Consider the following 17,658-nt stretch of genomic DNA (forward strand, 5'->3'; position numbering starts at 1 on the left):
ACACTACCCCCTGGGCTCGGGGGCAGGTTTGGTATGTAATGCTCTGGAGGCAAATATAGTTCTTACGGAAAGGATGCTCGTATAAGCTTTGGAGAGGGCTCACTTGATTGGAAATTGAAAGTTGTTGTCCACTTCTTAAGATTAAAAAGAGATCGGAGGGCAACTAGTCCTCCCCCCCCCCCCCTTCCTCGATGCCCTAAATGCACCAGATAAAAATTTTGAGATAGATATTTTGTTAAAAAAAAGTTCAAAGCTCAGATAACAAAAACTCCAGTGTCGACACAGCCCCCAGGGCCCGGGAGAGAGAGTTAAACTTCAGAGAAGGCTCATTTGATTGGAAATTGAAATTTCGAGCTCACTTTTTAATAGTCAATAGAGATCCTAGGGCAACTAGCCCCCCCCCCATCAAGCCTTCTTTTTCCAAGCCCATCTGATGAAAATTTTGAGGTAGACATTTTGTAAAAAATAGTTCAAAGCTCAGATACAAAAACTCCGGTGTCAACACAGCCCCCAGGGCCCGGGGGTAGGCGTTATACCCTGGGAACATATATGGTTGTTATATAAGGGATGCTCTTAGAAACTTCATAGAGAGCTCATTTGATTGAAAATTGAAAGTTGTAATTCTCTTTTTAAGAGTCAAAAGTGATCGGAAGGAAGCCAGCCTCCCCCCCCCCCCAGACACCATTTATTTTTTCCCACAGGCAATTCATTTAGAAGGGGTCTTCGTATAAACTTGAAAGGGGGCTCATTCGATTGAAAATCGAGAGCTCTAGTGCCCTTTTTAAGAGTCAAGAGTGATCGGAGGATAACTAGCCCCCCCCCCCCCAAGCCGTTTTCCCCCAAATAGATCTGATAGTAAATGTGAGGTAGCCATTTTGTTAAAAATAGTTCAAAGATCATATAATAAAACTCCTTTACGTGAGGCTATTTCGTTAAAAATAGTTCATAGGTCAGATAAGAAAAAACGCTGTGTCGACACAGCCCCCCCCCCCTGAGCCTGGGACGTGCGTTGTAAGTATTGCTTTGGGGGCATATATGGTTCTTAGGGAAGGTATGCTCGTATAAACTTCGGAGAGGGCTCATTTGATTGGAAATTGAAAGTTCTAGTTCACTTTTAAAGAGTCAGAGGACATCGGGGGGCAAATAACCCCCCCCCTCTCCACGTCCTATTTTCCTCAAACCCATCTGATAAGGGATCCATTTTTTTTCAAAATGGTTCAAAAATCATATAACGAAAACTTCGGGGTCGACACAAACCATCAGGGCCCGGGGCAAGCATTGTAAGTTATGCCTGGACGGCATATACAGCTGTTGTGGAAGGGATACTCGTATAAACTTCAGAAAAGGCTCATTTCATTGTAATTGAAAGTTCCAGTTTAGTTTTTAAGAGTCAAAAGGGAATAGAGGGCAACTATCTCCCCGACGCCCTATTTCTCCCAAATGTATCCGATAAAAATTTTGAGACAGCCATTTTGCTACAAGTAGTTCAAAAGTCAGAATTAAAAAACTCCGTTGTCGACAAAACCACCCCGGGCCCGGGGGGGGCAGGTTATGCCAGGGTTATGCCCTGGTGGCATATATGTTTTTTATGGAAGGGGTGCTCGTACAAACTTCAGAGAGGGCTGAATTGAATTGAAAAATGAAAGTTATAGTTCAATTTCTAACAGTCAACAGAGATTGGAGGGCCCCTAGCCCCAACCACGCCATTTTTTCCCCAAGTCCATCCAATACAACTTTTCAGATAGCCATTTTTTAAAATAGTTCAAAGGTCAAATAATAAAAACTCTGGTGCCGACACAACCTCCCTAGGCCCGGAGAACAGGCATAGTTAGTTCTGTACTGGGGCCGTATATGTTTTTCATATAGGGGATGCTCATGTAGACTTCAGCGAGGGCTCATGTGAGTGAAAATTAAAAGTAATAGTTCATTTTTTCAGGTTAAAAAAAGATTGTAGGGCAACTAGTCCCTCCCCCCCTTTACGCCTTTGTGTTTATTGGATGGAAAGACCATCCAATAAACATTCGAGGTGACCATTTTTTTTTAAAATAGTTTAAATATCAGATACTAAATCTACGGGGTCGACACAACCCCCCAGGGACAGGCGCTGTAAGTTATACGCTGGGGGCATATATGGTTCTTATAGAAGGGATACTGGTATAAACTTCAGAAAGGACTCATTTGATTAAAAATAAAAACGTTCTAGTTACCCTTTAAAGAGTCAAAAGAGACCGAAGGGCACTTAGCCCCCCACCCAGGCCCTTTTTTACCCAAACCCATCTGATAAAAATTTTGAGATAGCCATTTTGTTAAAATAGTTCAAACATCACATAATAAAAACTCCGATGCTAACACAAACCCATTTTTTCACTTTGATTTTGTTACTTTGATACCAGTTTTAATACTTTGACGAACATTTGATTTTTTTTTTTAAATGATTTTGAAATGAAGATTATTTAAAAACTTGAAACTTTTTGCAATGAAAAACGAACAAAAATTAATTATAAAAACTTACCGAAAAATAAGTTTTTCAAAGAAAAGTAACGGCCATGTTAAACTGAAGCTCAGCAGATACAAGTACTTGTTAAAATTCAACCTCAAAACGACCAGAAATTACTATATCAGAATGAATGAAACACAAAACGAACAGAAATTAAATGAACAATCATAGCAAAAAATATACAACAAGTAACAATATAAATGAATAAATAGATCTTAAAGCGATTAATGCTTAGATTGAATATGACAAATCAAGCTTAAAACGAAAAAGAAATATTTTGCTCTTTAAATATAAATGAAACTTAATTTTTTATTTTATTCAATAACGAGTAATTAAAACGAACAAAAATTAAATAAACAATCAATGCAAACGCATATACAATAGATAATCATGTAAAAAGAGTGAAACTTAAATTGGTATGCAAATCAAGCTTGAAACGAACAAAAATCACTACAAACAAGAGTTTGGGTATCGCCTCTTTCTCTCACTGTAAAAGTTTAAAACCTACTGCGTCATTGGCACTTTACTGAAAACTATATGCGTCTTGAATAATCTTGGAAAGTATAAACAACATTAAATTGAATATTTGATATATAGTGATATTAGTTGTTGAAGATCCATCAGTTCAAGAATTTATTTCACTATAATTTATTTTTATTTTCAATGCTATATGAACTGGAAAAGAAAATATTTGTAATATAATTCGTTTTCAGTTAAGCACCAATGACGCAGTAGGCTTTTGGTTTTTATTTACATTTAAGGAAGGGGGCAGTATCCAAACTCTTGTTTGTCTTGAAACTATATTCGTTTTGAACAACTTTAGAAAGAAATAATAAATTAAACTGAATATTTGATGTATAGTCTATTGATATTAATTGCTAAGAGCTCATCAGTTCAAAATTTTACTATAATTTTTAATATTTATTTTCAATATTAAGCACAAAAGAAAATATTTGTAATAAAATTGGTTTTCAGTAAAGCGCGAATGACGCAGTATGTTTTAGACTTTTACAGTGAGAGAAGGAGGCGACACCCAAACTCTTTTTTGTAGTGATTTTTGTTCGTTTCAAGTTTGATTAGCATATTCAATTTAAGTTTCACTCGTTTTAAGATTTATTTATTGATTTACATTAATATCTCTTTGTATGCGTGTTTGCATTGATTGTTTATTTAATTTCTGTTCGTTTTAATTTTCATTTATACTTCATTAGCAAAATATTTTTTTTTTCTTTTCAAGCTTGATTTTCATATTTAATCTAAGGGTTACTCGCTTTAAGATTTATTGTTTCATTTATATTATTACTTGTTGCATATTTTTTGCTATGATTGTCTATTTAATTTCTGTTCGTGTTGGGTTTCATTTATTCTTTAATAGTAATTTCTGGTCGTTTTGAGTTTGAATTTTAACATGTATTTTTATCTGCTGAGCTTCAGTTTAAAATGGCCTTAACTTTTCTTTGAAAAACTTATTTTTCGGAAAGTTTTTTTTTAATTAATCACACCAAATGTAGAAAAAGGGAATCGCTGTTTGCTTGTTCTATAAATTCTCCAAATTCCAAAGCTAAGTGAGTTTAGGTATTTTATTTTAACTGCATACTGAAAGTTACGAAGTTCCAGAAAACGAACTTAACATACGTTGAAATCAGTCTTTGGGCTACGGAACATATATAGGCTTAAGCATAGTGCTTCTATGCATACTAATTTATCTTGAGATCTCTCTTTTTTTTTTTTTTTTTGAAAACCTTACAATAGTTAATCAGATCTTAGAATCGTCCTAAAAATGTCGGTATTCCAGTTATTGTTAAATTCTATGCTAATTTTTGTTCTTGAACTCTAGAAAGATTCAAGTCACATTTCTTTGGATCTTGAACATTTATTAAATTTAAAAAAAAACAAGTTTTTTTAAGTGAAAATAAGGAGCAACATTAAAACATAAAGGAACAGAGATTATCTCGTATATGAAAGGGTGTTGTCCCCTCCTCAACGTCTCGCTCTTTACACTAAAGTTTGACACTTTCTCACAACTCTATTTTTTTAAACAATAAAAAACTTTAGCGTAAAGATCGAAGCTTTGAGGAGGGAACAGCACTTTTCATATATGGAAAAATCTCTGTTCGTTTTAAATTTTAATGTCGTTCCTTAGTTTCAGTTAAAAAAAACTTGAATTTTTTAAATTAGTTTCTGAAAGTCTTTGAGTTAATACAGCTTTGATTTTGGCTCACCGTTCATGAATAATTAAAACTAAATTTGCACATTAATTTTACTTTTTTTTGGGTAAATGGCTGTCTCGAAATTTTTTCTGACGTAACTTACGAATTAACTTACGTAAAGAACTTCTATATTCGCATGTTTTTATTACGTGTATTAGGGAGTTCGCTCCCTAGTCAACACCTCGCTCTTTACGCTAAAGTTCAAATTTTGCTCGAATCACAAACCCCTGAATCACAAAGGCCGCGTAATTAGAATAGATACCTCTTTTGAAAGTACTAAGAAAACTTTAGCATAAAGAGCGATGTATTGACTAAGGGCCGAACCCCCTCATATCCATAATAATTTCTGTTCGTATTAAGTTTTAATGTTGCTCCTTACTTTCAGTTGATTTTTCTTTATTTAATTACATGCTCATATTTCAATACACGGTTTTATAGAATGTAGATTTGTATTTTTGCAGTTACTCTCACATACCTGCACACACAAAAAAAATAGAATGCACACACACGCGTTCAGCGAGACAACATGATTCAATAATACTGACTGTAATGTGAAGGTGAACTAGTGTAGTATTAACACTTTTCCCAGTGTTACCATATTAGCTTGTTTCTCTCCAGACCAGAATTTTTTTTAATCTATCCCTCGGCTTAAATCTTAGCTAATTTTATTGTGATCTGGTATTGTATTGTGTATACTGTGATCTGATTTTATTGTGATCATCATACAACCAAGCTACACTCTTTGTGTGCTCAAAAGGTTGGAAAGGACGAACTAAAGGTCTTCGTTCATCAATTCTTTTAATAGATCCAGGGTTGTGTTCTCAGAGATTTAGTTTGGCACGGCAAAAATTGTTTTTTAAAGTTTTGAATTATTTTTTCTACCTTCTGGCAGCACTAGATCTTCTACTGAAGTCAGTTGTGAGTTTTTCACGGTTAGGATTTTTTTTTTCTATTCATTCATTAATTAATCGATTATTATATGCAATATCTTATTTATATATTTATTTGATGTTGGGATCAAAACAATCTTTAGCCAGGATAAATGGCTCAACTTCAATAAGAATGGTAAAGATGCAGAAAATAATGCTACAAACTCTACTCAGGTAGGACAAAGTGTTGAAAAGCAAGCAGTTGATTTTTTTTTTTTTTTTTTTTTTTGAAAACCTCACAATAGAAAATCAGATCTCACAATACTACTGCTATTACTACTACTACTACTAAAAACTTCACAATACAAAATCAGATCTCACAATACTACTACTACTACTCCTAATAAACTCACCGCAGCACCAAGCCACCTGAGGCCAACACAGATACGCAGGCTCCTCCTCCGTACCAATCTATTCAAAGTCTTCCACTTTACACCCTCCCAGGAAGTTCCCTTTTCCTTTAAATCTTTCTCTATGATATGCTCCCAGCCCAGAAGAGCTTTCCATTTAGACCAAGACGGTGGCCCAACATGTAGAATCTTTAATAATCTGTCATTCTTTAGCCGTACAACAGATCCAAACCATTTAAACCTTTTTCTCATTATAGCAATAGAAAGTGTAATTGAATCGCTTTGTTTGTACAACCTAAAGTTTTTGAAACACGAGAAGTCAGCCAGGTACTCAGAGCAACCCGTAGGCCAATCTCTCTGGAAAATATCTAGCAAATCTTCATCCGCTTTTCGGAGTGCCCATGCTTCAGAGCCATATTTTACCACTGTCATCACTTTACCTTCCAATATTCTAATCTTGGTTTGCAAACTTATCATCCCATTCTTCCAAACTTTTTTAACTGTGAAAAATACCCTGAGCCTTGAAAATTCTACTTTTAACATCTTCACCGCTTCCACCGTCTTTACTAAAAAATACTACCAAGGTAAGTGAAGCTGCCCCCCGGGATGAATCTTTTCGTTAGCCTGTGAAAAAACACACAGTTTTTTTAACTGTGAAAAAACACCCTGAGCCTTGGCTGTTCTACTTTTGACATCTTCACTGCTCCCACCATCTTTACTAATAATACTACCAAGGTAAGCGAAACTGTCCACCTGATCAATCTTTTCATTACCCAACTTCACCTTTTCATCTTCACTTATTCCTAGCCTTAGTGACTTAGTCTTCTTAACATCAATTTTCAAACCTATTCTAGCACAATGAATTCGCAAAACCTCTAGAACTTCATTCATTTTGCTCACACTTTCATCTCGGATGCTTAAATCATCAGTATAATATAAGTCCAGGGGACTTTTCCTCCCCCTTTGATTCGGTGGTCTCCTACTGCCTTTCCTGTGCTCCTTAAGACAAAGTTCATCAAAATGATCCATATAAAGGGGGATAGAACACAAATCTGCTAAACTCCTGATTTAATGCAAAACCAGCTGCTAACCTTATTTCCTACCTTAACCGGAAGCAGTGTTATTCTCGTACATAGCACTAATCATTTTAATGTACTTGTCTGGTATAGCATACAAGGATAAGACCTTTGCTAAAGCTGTTCTATCAACAGAATCTAAAGATTGTTCGTAGTCTATAAAACTGAGGACCAAAGGTGTTTGATAACTCAGGTACTTCTCAATTATAAATCTAAGAGTGAACGTTTGGTCGACACATCCTCTACCTTTTTTAAAACCGCACTGTTCTTGTCTTAAAACTTTGTCTACAGCATCTTTCAGTCTAAATAGTATCATATTACTAAGTAATTTGCTACCTACATAGACCAGACTAATTCGTCGATAATTACTAATAGCGATACTTACTCTTATCCCTTTCTTATACAGTAGTTTAATTAAAGTCTTCCTAAAATCGTTAGGTATTTCCCATTTCTTAAAAATTATATTCATAATCTTCAGTAACTTATTTCTAACCTCAGAGACATCATATTTAAGAAACTCATTTACAACACTTTCAGCACCTGGAGCTTTATTTTTGTTTCAATCCTTTTAGTACTGTTGCTAATTCTTGCTCACAAAACAAATTTTCCTTCATATCCAAGGTATCACAAACTTTTTCATTTTCCCCTATATCTTTTCCTGCAACTCCAACTCGGTTTAACACATTCTCATGACATTTTCTGATGACGACTTCGATGTTCCAATTAAAACTTCTAAGCTGTCTCTCTGGGTATCTTACGGTATCTGGAAAACGTCTCTAAGGGCTAAGGGAGTCTCTCCGTTACATTTATAAGCTATCTTAAAAGGAAGCATACAAGTGATCCGCACTAAGATATAGTATATGCGACTGGTGTAGCAAATAACAAGCCCAAACCAACTCAAAAAATATACATCAAGTCAGGCTGCGTCCCTAAGGAAAGCTCTAGATAGCAAGGCAAGTTACAGAGAGGGCAAGGAATTGGTGAAATCTAGAATAAGAAGAGCAGACGTGAAACCCCTTTTTATTTCCAATTAATCCAAACAAGTTGCTCTGCGGAAGCTCTGCTACAAAAACCCTGTTTAAGGATAAATTGCCACTTTCTGTGTTTAATAAGCCAAATATGAAACAGTTTATTTTAAAAAAAAAGACCGGGGCTTAAAAGCACCATCCTGGGGAACCATAAATTATCACGTATATGTACAGCCAGAAAAAAAGCAAAATAAACAGAAGGCTGCTTTAAGGTCTGCCACAAAGGCTAGCTTAACTTGTGACTACTGGTCTGCAAAAGCATCTAGCTTTATAGGTATCACTGCCTATTATGTCAGGAAGATGAAAAATGATTAGAGGGTGCACCACTGTGTTTCACATTTCAAGAAGTTTAAGCTTTCTAATATAACTACTAACATCCTTTCAGCAATCCAAGTTGTAATCGGGAAGTTTTCACTGACAGATAAGATGCTCCGCGTTGTGACTCTAGGCTCTGAGCACTTTCCTGAACTTCATGTTTTGAACATTGTCTTCATTCATCTTTGGAAAGTTCTCTTAGTTTATAGTCCAATTGAAACTTAGCGAATGACATCTCTGATGAATGACATCTCTGACATCTCTGATTTGTTGGAATCCTTTGATAAAGTCTAATATGCAGATCCAACTGTTGAAAATGATTCAGGCGGTTTTTCTGCTCCTTGTTGAAGGTGCCTTTGCGGAAGAACCTGATGAAAGTGATGCAGTGTCTACGGAAGAAGGTAGAGGAGAACAATGGGGAGCTGGGAGTCTGTCTGAAAACGAGGTTTCAGCACAGGCTATCCAAAGAAACGTTACACTTGCTCAAACATTTATAAAACTGCAAAAATTATTTAGAAAACTAAAATTTTTCAATGACCAGCATTGTAACTTTAAAAGGTGTTGTAAAGCCTTCGTTCTCATATCCCTCTTGACATGAAAGTGTGACGAAATAGCACATTGGAAATAATTAAGTCTACAAAAAACTTTGGAAGCCTAATAATAGTTTGTTTTTTTTTACATTCGATGAATGCAACGAGCCTCTGGCTTATGTCTAATGGCTGTACTGTATTAGAAGCTGCTATTACCGTACTTTCTTCCATGCACAATACCGCTGTAATGGTAAGTGCTTCTTAATATCCAACTGGTAGTCGAGCACACACAATCTTAGAAGGGCAAGATCTCTTTTCTAATACTAGAGCCGGTGATAGTCCCATTGTTGCTCCCCTCAAATAATTCATAATCGTAAAGTCAAAAAGTATTTTATGACAAGCCTTCATTTTGAAATTAATCTTTTACAAAAGGCAGCTTATCTGGATCCTTAAAAATTTGAAAGGGGGTCTCTCGTGGATCGCTCTCTGGTCCATCTGGTCCATTACTGTAGGATACATTAAGCAATGGTGCAGAAACCACAAGAAGGCCCACTCCATCTCACCTTTGTACTATTAAGGTCGTTGTGGTAATGGTAGAGTCCAGTGAGGAAAGCTGGTTCCAGTCGTTTTTGGATACAACATGTTTCCAAATCGTAAGTCGCTCCTGCAGTGTTAGCAACTCTGCCGTAAATGCCTTAAAATCTTTTGAGGACAAGCAGCTAGTCTATCTTTCAAAGTGATGTAGAGCTTTCCGGTAAGCTTTTTCTTTTTTCATTAATTTGCATAAATACAGTAGTACAAATTGATAAAGATCCTGGGGGGGGGAGTCAATTTTTTCTCATATTACACCTTTGAGATATTGGCAGATCCAAAGTTTCTGGGGAGGAGGGGGATAGGCTCGGCTAAGAAATCAAGCTAGTATTCTTGAATTGCTTACAACAATCATAATCGCGCCTACATAATCAAAAGCATGCCCGCTCGTATTTTTATAACAAAAGTTTGAAGTAGTAACAATTTCTATGATAGAGCAAGTTTACGCGTTGCAGAAAGTATTTTCTGCCGCACAGCAACAGTAATTTTCTAAAGAACTTATTAAAAAGTGCAATTATATTTGTATTTGCATCCCTTTGAAAACCTATTCAAAAGAAGAGAACACTTAAAGAAAGTATTAAATAGCAAAGAGTTTAAGTTTCTTTGAAATTCAGAATTTGAGAAATCTCCGTTTACTTATTTACTTAAGAATGACTTCGGTGGAGGACATAGAATAATATTTTCTTGCACGAAGCGCCGTAACAATATGCAAAGTACCCTTAAACCATTATTTTTTCTTTTGAAATATTTTCACATACATTGGCTAGGAAATAATTATCCTTAAAAGGCTGTTTTAAGCCGCTAGGTAACTTTTCCTGTGCATTTTTCTTCTTTCATACTTTTGTTTAAGATGGATTTCGAACACCGGAATGCGGGAGGGAAAAGCATGGTCTGGAGGGGGAAACTTCCTTCTCCCAAGTCAACTATGGGTTCTGCTTAAACACTAATGACTTTGAGCTGACTCCGAAATTTCATGCCGAAAATTATTTTGTTTTGAAATGTCTCAAATAACTAGTTTGCATTTCCAGGAAGTTTGAGGAGATGCTGCATAAACATAAAAGCGCATTTTTGGAAAATAGTAACGAGAGAATGGAAGAAAATATCCACAAAGAAAAAAAACGGTTCAATAAAACAATTTTCAGGTCCTGTTTCTGGCCTTTTTTGAGCAAAATTCTAGTGTTTATAATTTGTATATGTGCATTGGGGTTCCCTTGGCCCAATGAATTACAGATATCGATTTCAAAAATTTCTTTTTGGGCCCCAAAATTTCTTTTTTGGAAAATAGTAACGACAGAATGGAAGAAAATAACCACAAAGAAAAAAAATGATGACGATATTTGTGTGCACAGACAATTTTTCGCCCCTTTATTAGAAAAACTGCTCTTTTTAAAAAAAAAAATGCTGCAATAGCTCTAGGTTTTCTCAAAAGTGTTACCGCCAGAGAAAAGCACTACCCGTGGCAAGTGGCAATTCTGACGATAAGTTAATGAGTGGCTAAAAAGTTAATGTTTTCATATTGAAGACCCGTTCATTTTCTGGACCCAAAGCAAAAAGGTCTTTCTCTGACTAGTGACTGCGAAGACATCTTGACTAGTGTGTCAAGGGAACAGGCATCTTTGATCGGTAATTATTTCATGCGAAATCAGTATGCCCGGACAATGTCCAAACGAGGGGAAAGAACAATTTTTAAATGATAAGCTTTAAGACTTGAATAACTGAGGCTATAATTAACTTTTTGATAATAAGCCAAAACTTATCATTTACAATTTTTTTCTTTGGCCTTTAAGTGTTCGGAAAACAGTTGTTTAAACAGCTGTTTTTTGAACAAAAACACTGATTTTCTGTTTTTACCAAAAAAAAGAACCGAAACAGGTCTTCTGTTTTTTGTTGACCTGTTCTGTTTCTGTTCTGTTTCATTCAAGCCTTGTTTTTTTTCTGTTTCTTCATAAAAACAGAACAGTGCCCTTGCATTGTTTTAACCCGTTTAAGAAGAAAGTCTAAATTAAAAAAAAAAAAAAAATCAAACGTATTTTTTGTGTGTGAAGGGCTCCTTAGTCCAGGAGCTCACGGGTATAAGTTTCAAGCGGTTCAATAAAACAATTTTCAGGTCCTGTTTCTGGCCCTGTTTTGAGCAAACTTCTAGTGTTTATAATTTTTATATGTTTATTGGGGTTCCCTTGGCCCAATGAATTACATATATCGATTTAAAAAAAAATTTTTTTGGGCCCCATTTCGGGAGGACCCTGCCCCAAACGCCAATGTTCTAGGTAAATTAAGGTCCCTTTGGACGAAGTACTTACGAGCGTAATCTTCAGAACAATCTGAGACAACAACTTTGTGTCCCATTGCAATGCCCCCTAACACCCTACCTCTTTCCAGAAAAAAAGAGGTCCTCTTAGCTCAATGAATGGTCCTTGAAAATACGACACAATACAGCCACGACCACGTATGCTCATTTCTTATATATAAATGGAGAAGGGCTATTCAAACAATTTAGGGCTGTGTGGATTATTTCATTCCTGGGGCATATCTATTTGACCTTTTTGATAATTTTAGAAAAATGACTAGCATGAAGATAATGAAAAGTTCAAACAGGGATAAAATCCTTGTAAAAGACAGTGATAAATTTCACAAACAAAAATACAAGATATTTCGGTCACATATGCGGTGACCGCCATCAGTAGTAATGCTGATGACGGTTACTGCATATATATCCGAAATATCTAGTATTTTTTGTGAAATTTATCACTGTCTATTAAAAGGTTTTATCCCAGTTTGATCTTTTATTTATCGTCATGGAAAGGCAGTGTCGTTTTCAAAAGTATCTATGACTAGTATGAGGTTTTGACCATATGCAGCGGGTGAGGGTATGGGGCCAAAATGGACATGGGAGGGTGGCTGTTTTCTCTCAAATCACTTTTGGTCTTTCAAAAGGCAAAAAACAATTTGATTTCAAGTTTATTAAGTTCCATTCAAGTTTCCACGAGCAACTCTTCCAAACAAAATGGCCAATGGAAGAATAAATGAAAAATTAATACTATACTTGAAAGACGCTTCACTCTTTACTATGTTAAGGCTACTGTGTAGACTCTTAAGTATTCAAAGCTTTACGACTTCTTTAGATAACAGTTTGATAACTCTGCTAGGAGTTCTTTAAAATGTCAAATTTGATAGGGCAATATTTTCCAGGATCAATATTCTGTTTGGAGCGGCTTCCCCTTTTTAACAAGGAATTTTCGTGTGTTAAGATCTTTTGCTTAGTTTACCTAAAACTAACCAATTTCACAAACTGGGAATAAGCACAGAGAGTAAAATTCTTTTCGTATATATATATATATATATATATATATATATATATATATATATATATATATATATATATATATATATATATATATATATATATATATATATATATATATATATATATATATATATATATATATATATATATATATATATATATATATATTTAAAGGGTTCTTTTTTCTAGTTTAGATAATATTGGTCCGGGTTGCTCTCATCTTAGTTTGTTGCAACAAACTGTCGGGTAATAATAGAATCTGTAAACTGGCAAAACATTTTCTACTTACTAGAAGTTCAACATTTTTTTTTAACTTCTGATATTGAAATGAATCCTCCGATTCCAATGCATCTGACCATGGCTGGGTGAGCTGTAAATCACTTCTATATGCTTGGTAATTTGATTTTCTAATGCTTACGCAGGGACCACCATCGGGTGCTTTAACAAACGGGTATTGACATCTGCACTCAAATCCTTAAAAGATAATTTTTCAACAGTCAGTAGCTGTAAAAAATTGTTTTTACAAATGTTTGTACGACTTTCCTTCATGCAAAATCTGTTAAAGCTGCAAGAAAGGGAATTTGTGATAGAACTGAAGGAAATATCAATAATATAAAAAATAGAGCCGTTTTGAAGGAGAGGCCATTTACATGCCAGATTAGACTTTTAACTTTTTTATATTTACTGTTGTCCCATTCATTTGCTAATCAACAATAATTCTGCTGATATTACTAGCTATTTCATAGGCAGTGCAATAGAGCTGCCGAAGTAGAGAGCGATGTGGGCACAATATATTATTTATCTATTTCTTTGTTTTTTTCTTTTAGACCAGGGCACTTCGTATAGAAGGAGTTGTCGTAGAAACTTCAAAAATAACTCATTTGATTGGAAATTAGAAGGGCTTGTGCCCTTTTTAATAAGCAAAAGTGATTGGAAGGCAACTAACACCCCTTCCATACCAACCATTTCCTAAAACACATCCAATCAAAATTCTGAGATACCCATTTTGTTAAACGTATTTGAAAGTCCTGAAAATTAGGTCTTTACGGATGACAACCCCCAGAGCCCTCGGAGCAAGGGTTGTAAGCTATACCCTGTGGGCATTTAAGGTTTTTATAGAAATTGTTGTCGTAGAAACTTCAAAAATGGCTCATTCGATAGGAAATTTAAAGGGCCAGTGCTCTTTTTAATATTTGAAAATGATTGGAGGAAAAATAATCCCCCTCTCACGCCCACCATTTCCCCAAACATCCAACGTAGTTCAAAGCTCTGGAAATTAGGTCTTTGAAGATGATAACCATCTCAGAGCCCTCAGGGCAAGGACTGTAAGTTATACCCTGGGGGCATTTAAGGTTTTTATAGAAAGCGTTGTCGTATAAACCCCAAACACATAAAATAAAAAATTAAACATCCAATAACTTTACTGTACTTTACTGAAAAAAAAATTCAAATGAGTTTACTGAAAAGAAATGTGCATTGTTAATTTAATTTACATATGCTGATATTTATTCCTTAAAATCTTAATTAATTTTTGATTTCTTAAAGTTATAAAACTGAAAATATTTCAACGAATTGTTTTCAGTAAAGCGCCAATGACGCAGTAGGTTTTAGGCTTTTGCAATAAGACGATACCCAAATTCTTGTTTGTAGTTATTTTTATTCGATTCAAACTTGATTTGCATATTCAATTTAAGTTTCACTCATTTTAAGATTTATTTATTCATTTACATTAATATATATTGTATGTTAGTTCGCATTGATTGTTTATTTAATTTCTGTTCGTTTTAAGTTTCACTTATACTTTAATAGCAAAATATTTGTTTTCGTTTTAAGCTTGATTTTCATATTCAATCAAAGCATTACTCGCTTTAAGATCTATTTATTCATTTATATTATTACTTGTTGTATGTCTTTTGGTATGATTGTTTATTTAATTTCTGTTTTTTTTGGGTTTCATTTATTCTTTAATAGTAATTTCTGGTTGTTTTGAGCTTGAATTCTAAAAGGTATTTGTATCTGCTGAGCTTAAGTTTAAAATAGCCTTTACTTTTCTTTGAAAAACTTATTTTTCGGAAATTTTTTTTAATTAATTTTGTTCGTTTTTGATTGCAAAAAGTTTTAAGTTTTTATGGCATGGGGGGGGGGGTGCTTACTGTACAATTATTCTTGACTTTAAAAAACGGATCTAGAACTTTCAATTTAAATCGAACGAGGCGTTTTTCAAAGTCTATACGATTACCTCTTTGATAAAAACTTTATAAATGAACAATAGACAGCTTGCATAACTTGTGGACAGCGATTGACAACAATGAACGGACTGAAAAAATAGCTCCAATAAGGGGGGTTGAGACCATTTCACTTGCTGACACGAAGGGATCACGACTGTTTGGAATTAACCTTAATAGGAATTTGTGTGCCAAAGCAATTTTGCATCTATCACAGAGTATGTATTTTAACCTTATAATTGGATAATTATAATAGATTTCCTATGTTTTCTTCCGAAACAAAACCCCTTCCCATAAGTTATAAAACCCCCTTAATAAGTTATGCCCCAGGGCATAACTTACAACGCCTACCTCTGGGCTCTGGTGGGCTGTGTCGACACCGGAGTTTTTTGTTATCAGAACTTTGAACTATTTTAACAAAATGTATATCAAAATTTTTAGCTGATGCATTTAGGGCGTGGAGGAGGAAGAAGAGCTAGTTGCCCTTCAATATCTTTTGCCTCTTAAAAAGTGAACAAGAACTTTCAATTTTCAATCAAATGAGCCCTCTCTAAAGTTTATACGAGCATCCCTTCCATAAGAAATAATATGAAGGATTCGGAGAATCCTTAAATTACAACCCTTGCCCTGAGGGCTTTGGGGGAGTTGTAATCCTCAAATACCTAATTTCCAGAGCTTAAAACTACGTTTAATAAAATGGCTGTCTTAAAATTTTGATTGGATGTGTTTGGGGAAAAGGTGGGCGTGAGAGGGGGGTTAGTTGCCCTCAAATCACTTTCGACTATTACAAAGGGCACTAGCCCTCGGAATTTCGAATCGAATGAGCCTTTTTTGAAGTTTCTACGACACCGTCTTATATAAAAACCTTATGTGCCCCAAGGGCATAACTTAAAACCCTTGCCCTGAGGGTTGTGGGGGATTGTCCTCCTCAAAAACATATTTTCTATCTGTAAATCAACTACGCTGAAAAAAATGGCTATCTCAAAATTTTGTTTGGATGTGTTTTGGGAATGATGGGGGTGGGGTGGGGGGGGCTAGTTTCCCTCCAATCACTTTCGACTATTAAAAAGGGCACTAGCCCTTTGAATTGCCAATCCAATCACCCAGTTTTGAAGCTTATACGAAAACGCCGTCAATTAAAACCTCATATGCCCCCAGGGCATTAATGAAAACCCTTGGCTTGAGGGTTGTGGGAAATTGACATGCTCAAAGATATAATTTCTATCTCACCCTCAGCTACACTGAACAAAATGGCTATCTCAAAATTTTGATTCGATGTGTTTGGGGAAATGATGGGCGGGGGGGGGGGGGGCTAGTTGCATTCCAATCACTTTCGACTATTAAAAAGGGCACAAGCCCTTTAATTACCAATCGAATGAGCCTGCTTTGAAGTTTCTACGACAACGCCTTCTATAAAAATCTTACATGTCCCCAAGGCATAACTTAAAACCCTTGCCCTGAGGGTTGTGGGGGAGTGTCCTCCTCAAAAATATATTTTCAATCTCGAAATCAACTACGCTGAACAAAAATGGCTATCTCAAAATTTTGATTGGATGTGTTTGGGGGTAATGATGGGCGTAGGGGGGGGGGGGTCGGGGGCTAGATGCCCTCCAATCACTTTTGACTATTAAAAAGGGCAATACCCCTTTGAATTTCCAATAGAATGAGCCTTTTTTGAAGTTTCTATGACAACGCCTTCTATAAAAACCTTATATGCCCCCAGGGCATAACTTAAAACCCTTGCCCTGAGGGTTGTGGGGGATTGTTCTCCTCAAAAACATGTTTTCTATCTGAAAATCAACTACGCTGAACAAAATGGCTATCTCAAAGTTCTGATTGGATGTGTTTGGGGGAATGATGGGTGGGGGGGGCTAGTTGCCCTCCAATTTCTTTCGACTATTAAAAAGGGCACAAGCCCTTTAATTACCAATCGAATGAGCCTGTTTTGAAATTTCTACGACAACGCCTTCTATAAAAAACCTTACATGCCCCCAGGGCATAACTTAAAACCCTTGCCCTGAGGGTTGTGGGGGAGTGTCCTCCTCAAAAACATATTTTCAATCTCTAAATAAACTACGCTGAACAAAAATGGCTATCTCAAAATTTTGATTGGATGTGTTTGGGGGAATGATGGGCTTAGGGGGGGCGCCCTAGGAGCCATTTAGTCACTTTTTACCAATACAAAGGGCGCTATTCTTTTGAATTTCCAATCGAAAGAGCCTTTTCTGAAGTTTCTACGACAACACCTTCTATAAATACCTTATATGCCCCCAAGCCATAATCTAAAACCCTTGCCCCGAGGGTTGTGGGGGATTGTCCTCCTCAAAAAACATGTTTTCTATCTGAAAATCAACTACGCTGAACAAAATGGCTATCTCAAAATTCTGATTGGATGTGTTTGGGGGAATGATGGGCGGGGAGGGGCTGGTTGTCCTCCAATCACTTTCGACTATTAAAAAGGGCACTATCCCTTTGAATTTCCAATCGAATGAGCCTTTTTTGACGTTTCTACGACAACGCCTTCTATAAAAACCTTATATGCCCCCAGGGCTTATCTTAAAACCCTTGCCCTGTAGGTTCTGGGGGAGTGTCCTCCTCAAAAA

General features: G+C 35.8%; 1 protein-coding gene across 1 annotated transcript in view; it reads right to left on the minus strand.

The window, feature by feature from the left end:
- LOC148953503 (uncharacterized) overlaps positions 1-17,658 on the minus strand; it is a 146,229-nt gene that overhangs the window by 47,577 nt on the left and 80,994 nt on the right. Inside the window, exon 8 of the mRNA XM_089088573.1 lies at positions 13,120-13,304. Within this exon, the coding sequence (XP_088944699.1) occupies positions 13,120-13,304 (185 nt within the window). The remainder of the gene's footprint in view (positions 1-13,119; positions 13,305-17,658) is intronic.

Source organism: Artemia sp. Qi Xiang Cuo, chromosome 4 (genome assembly GCF_049724085.1).
Source record: "Artemia sp. Qi Xiang Cuo chromosome 4, ASM4972408v1, whole genome shotgun sequence".
In the NCBI taxonomy this organism is placed as follows: domain Eukaryota; kingdom Metazoa; phylum Arthropoda; class Branchiopoda; order Anostraca; family Artemiidae; genus Artemia; species Artemia sp. Qi Xiang Cuo.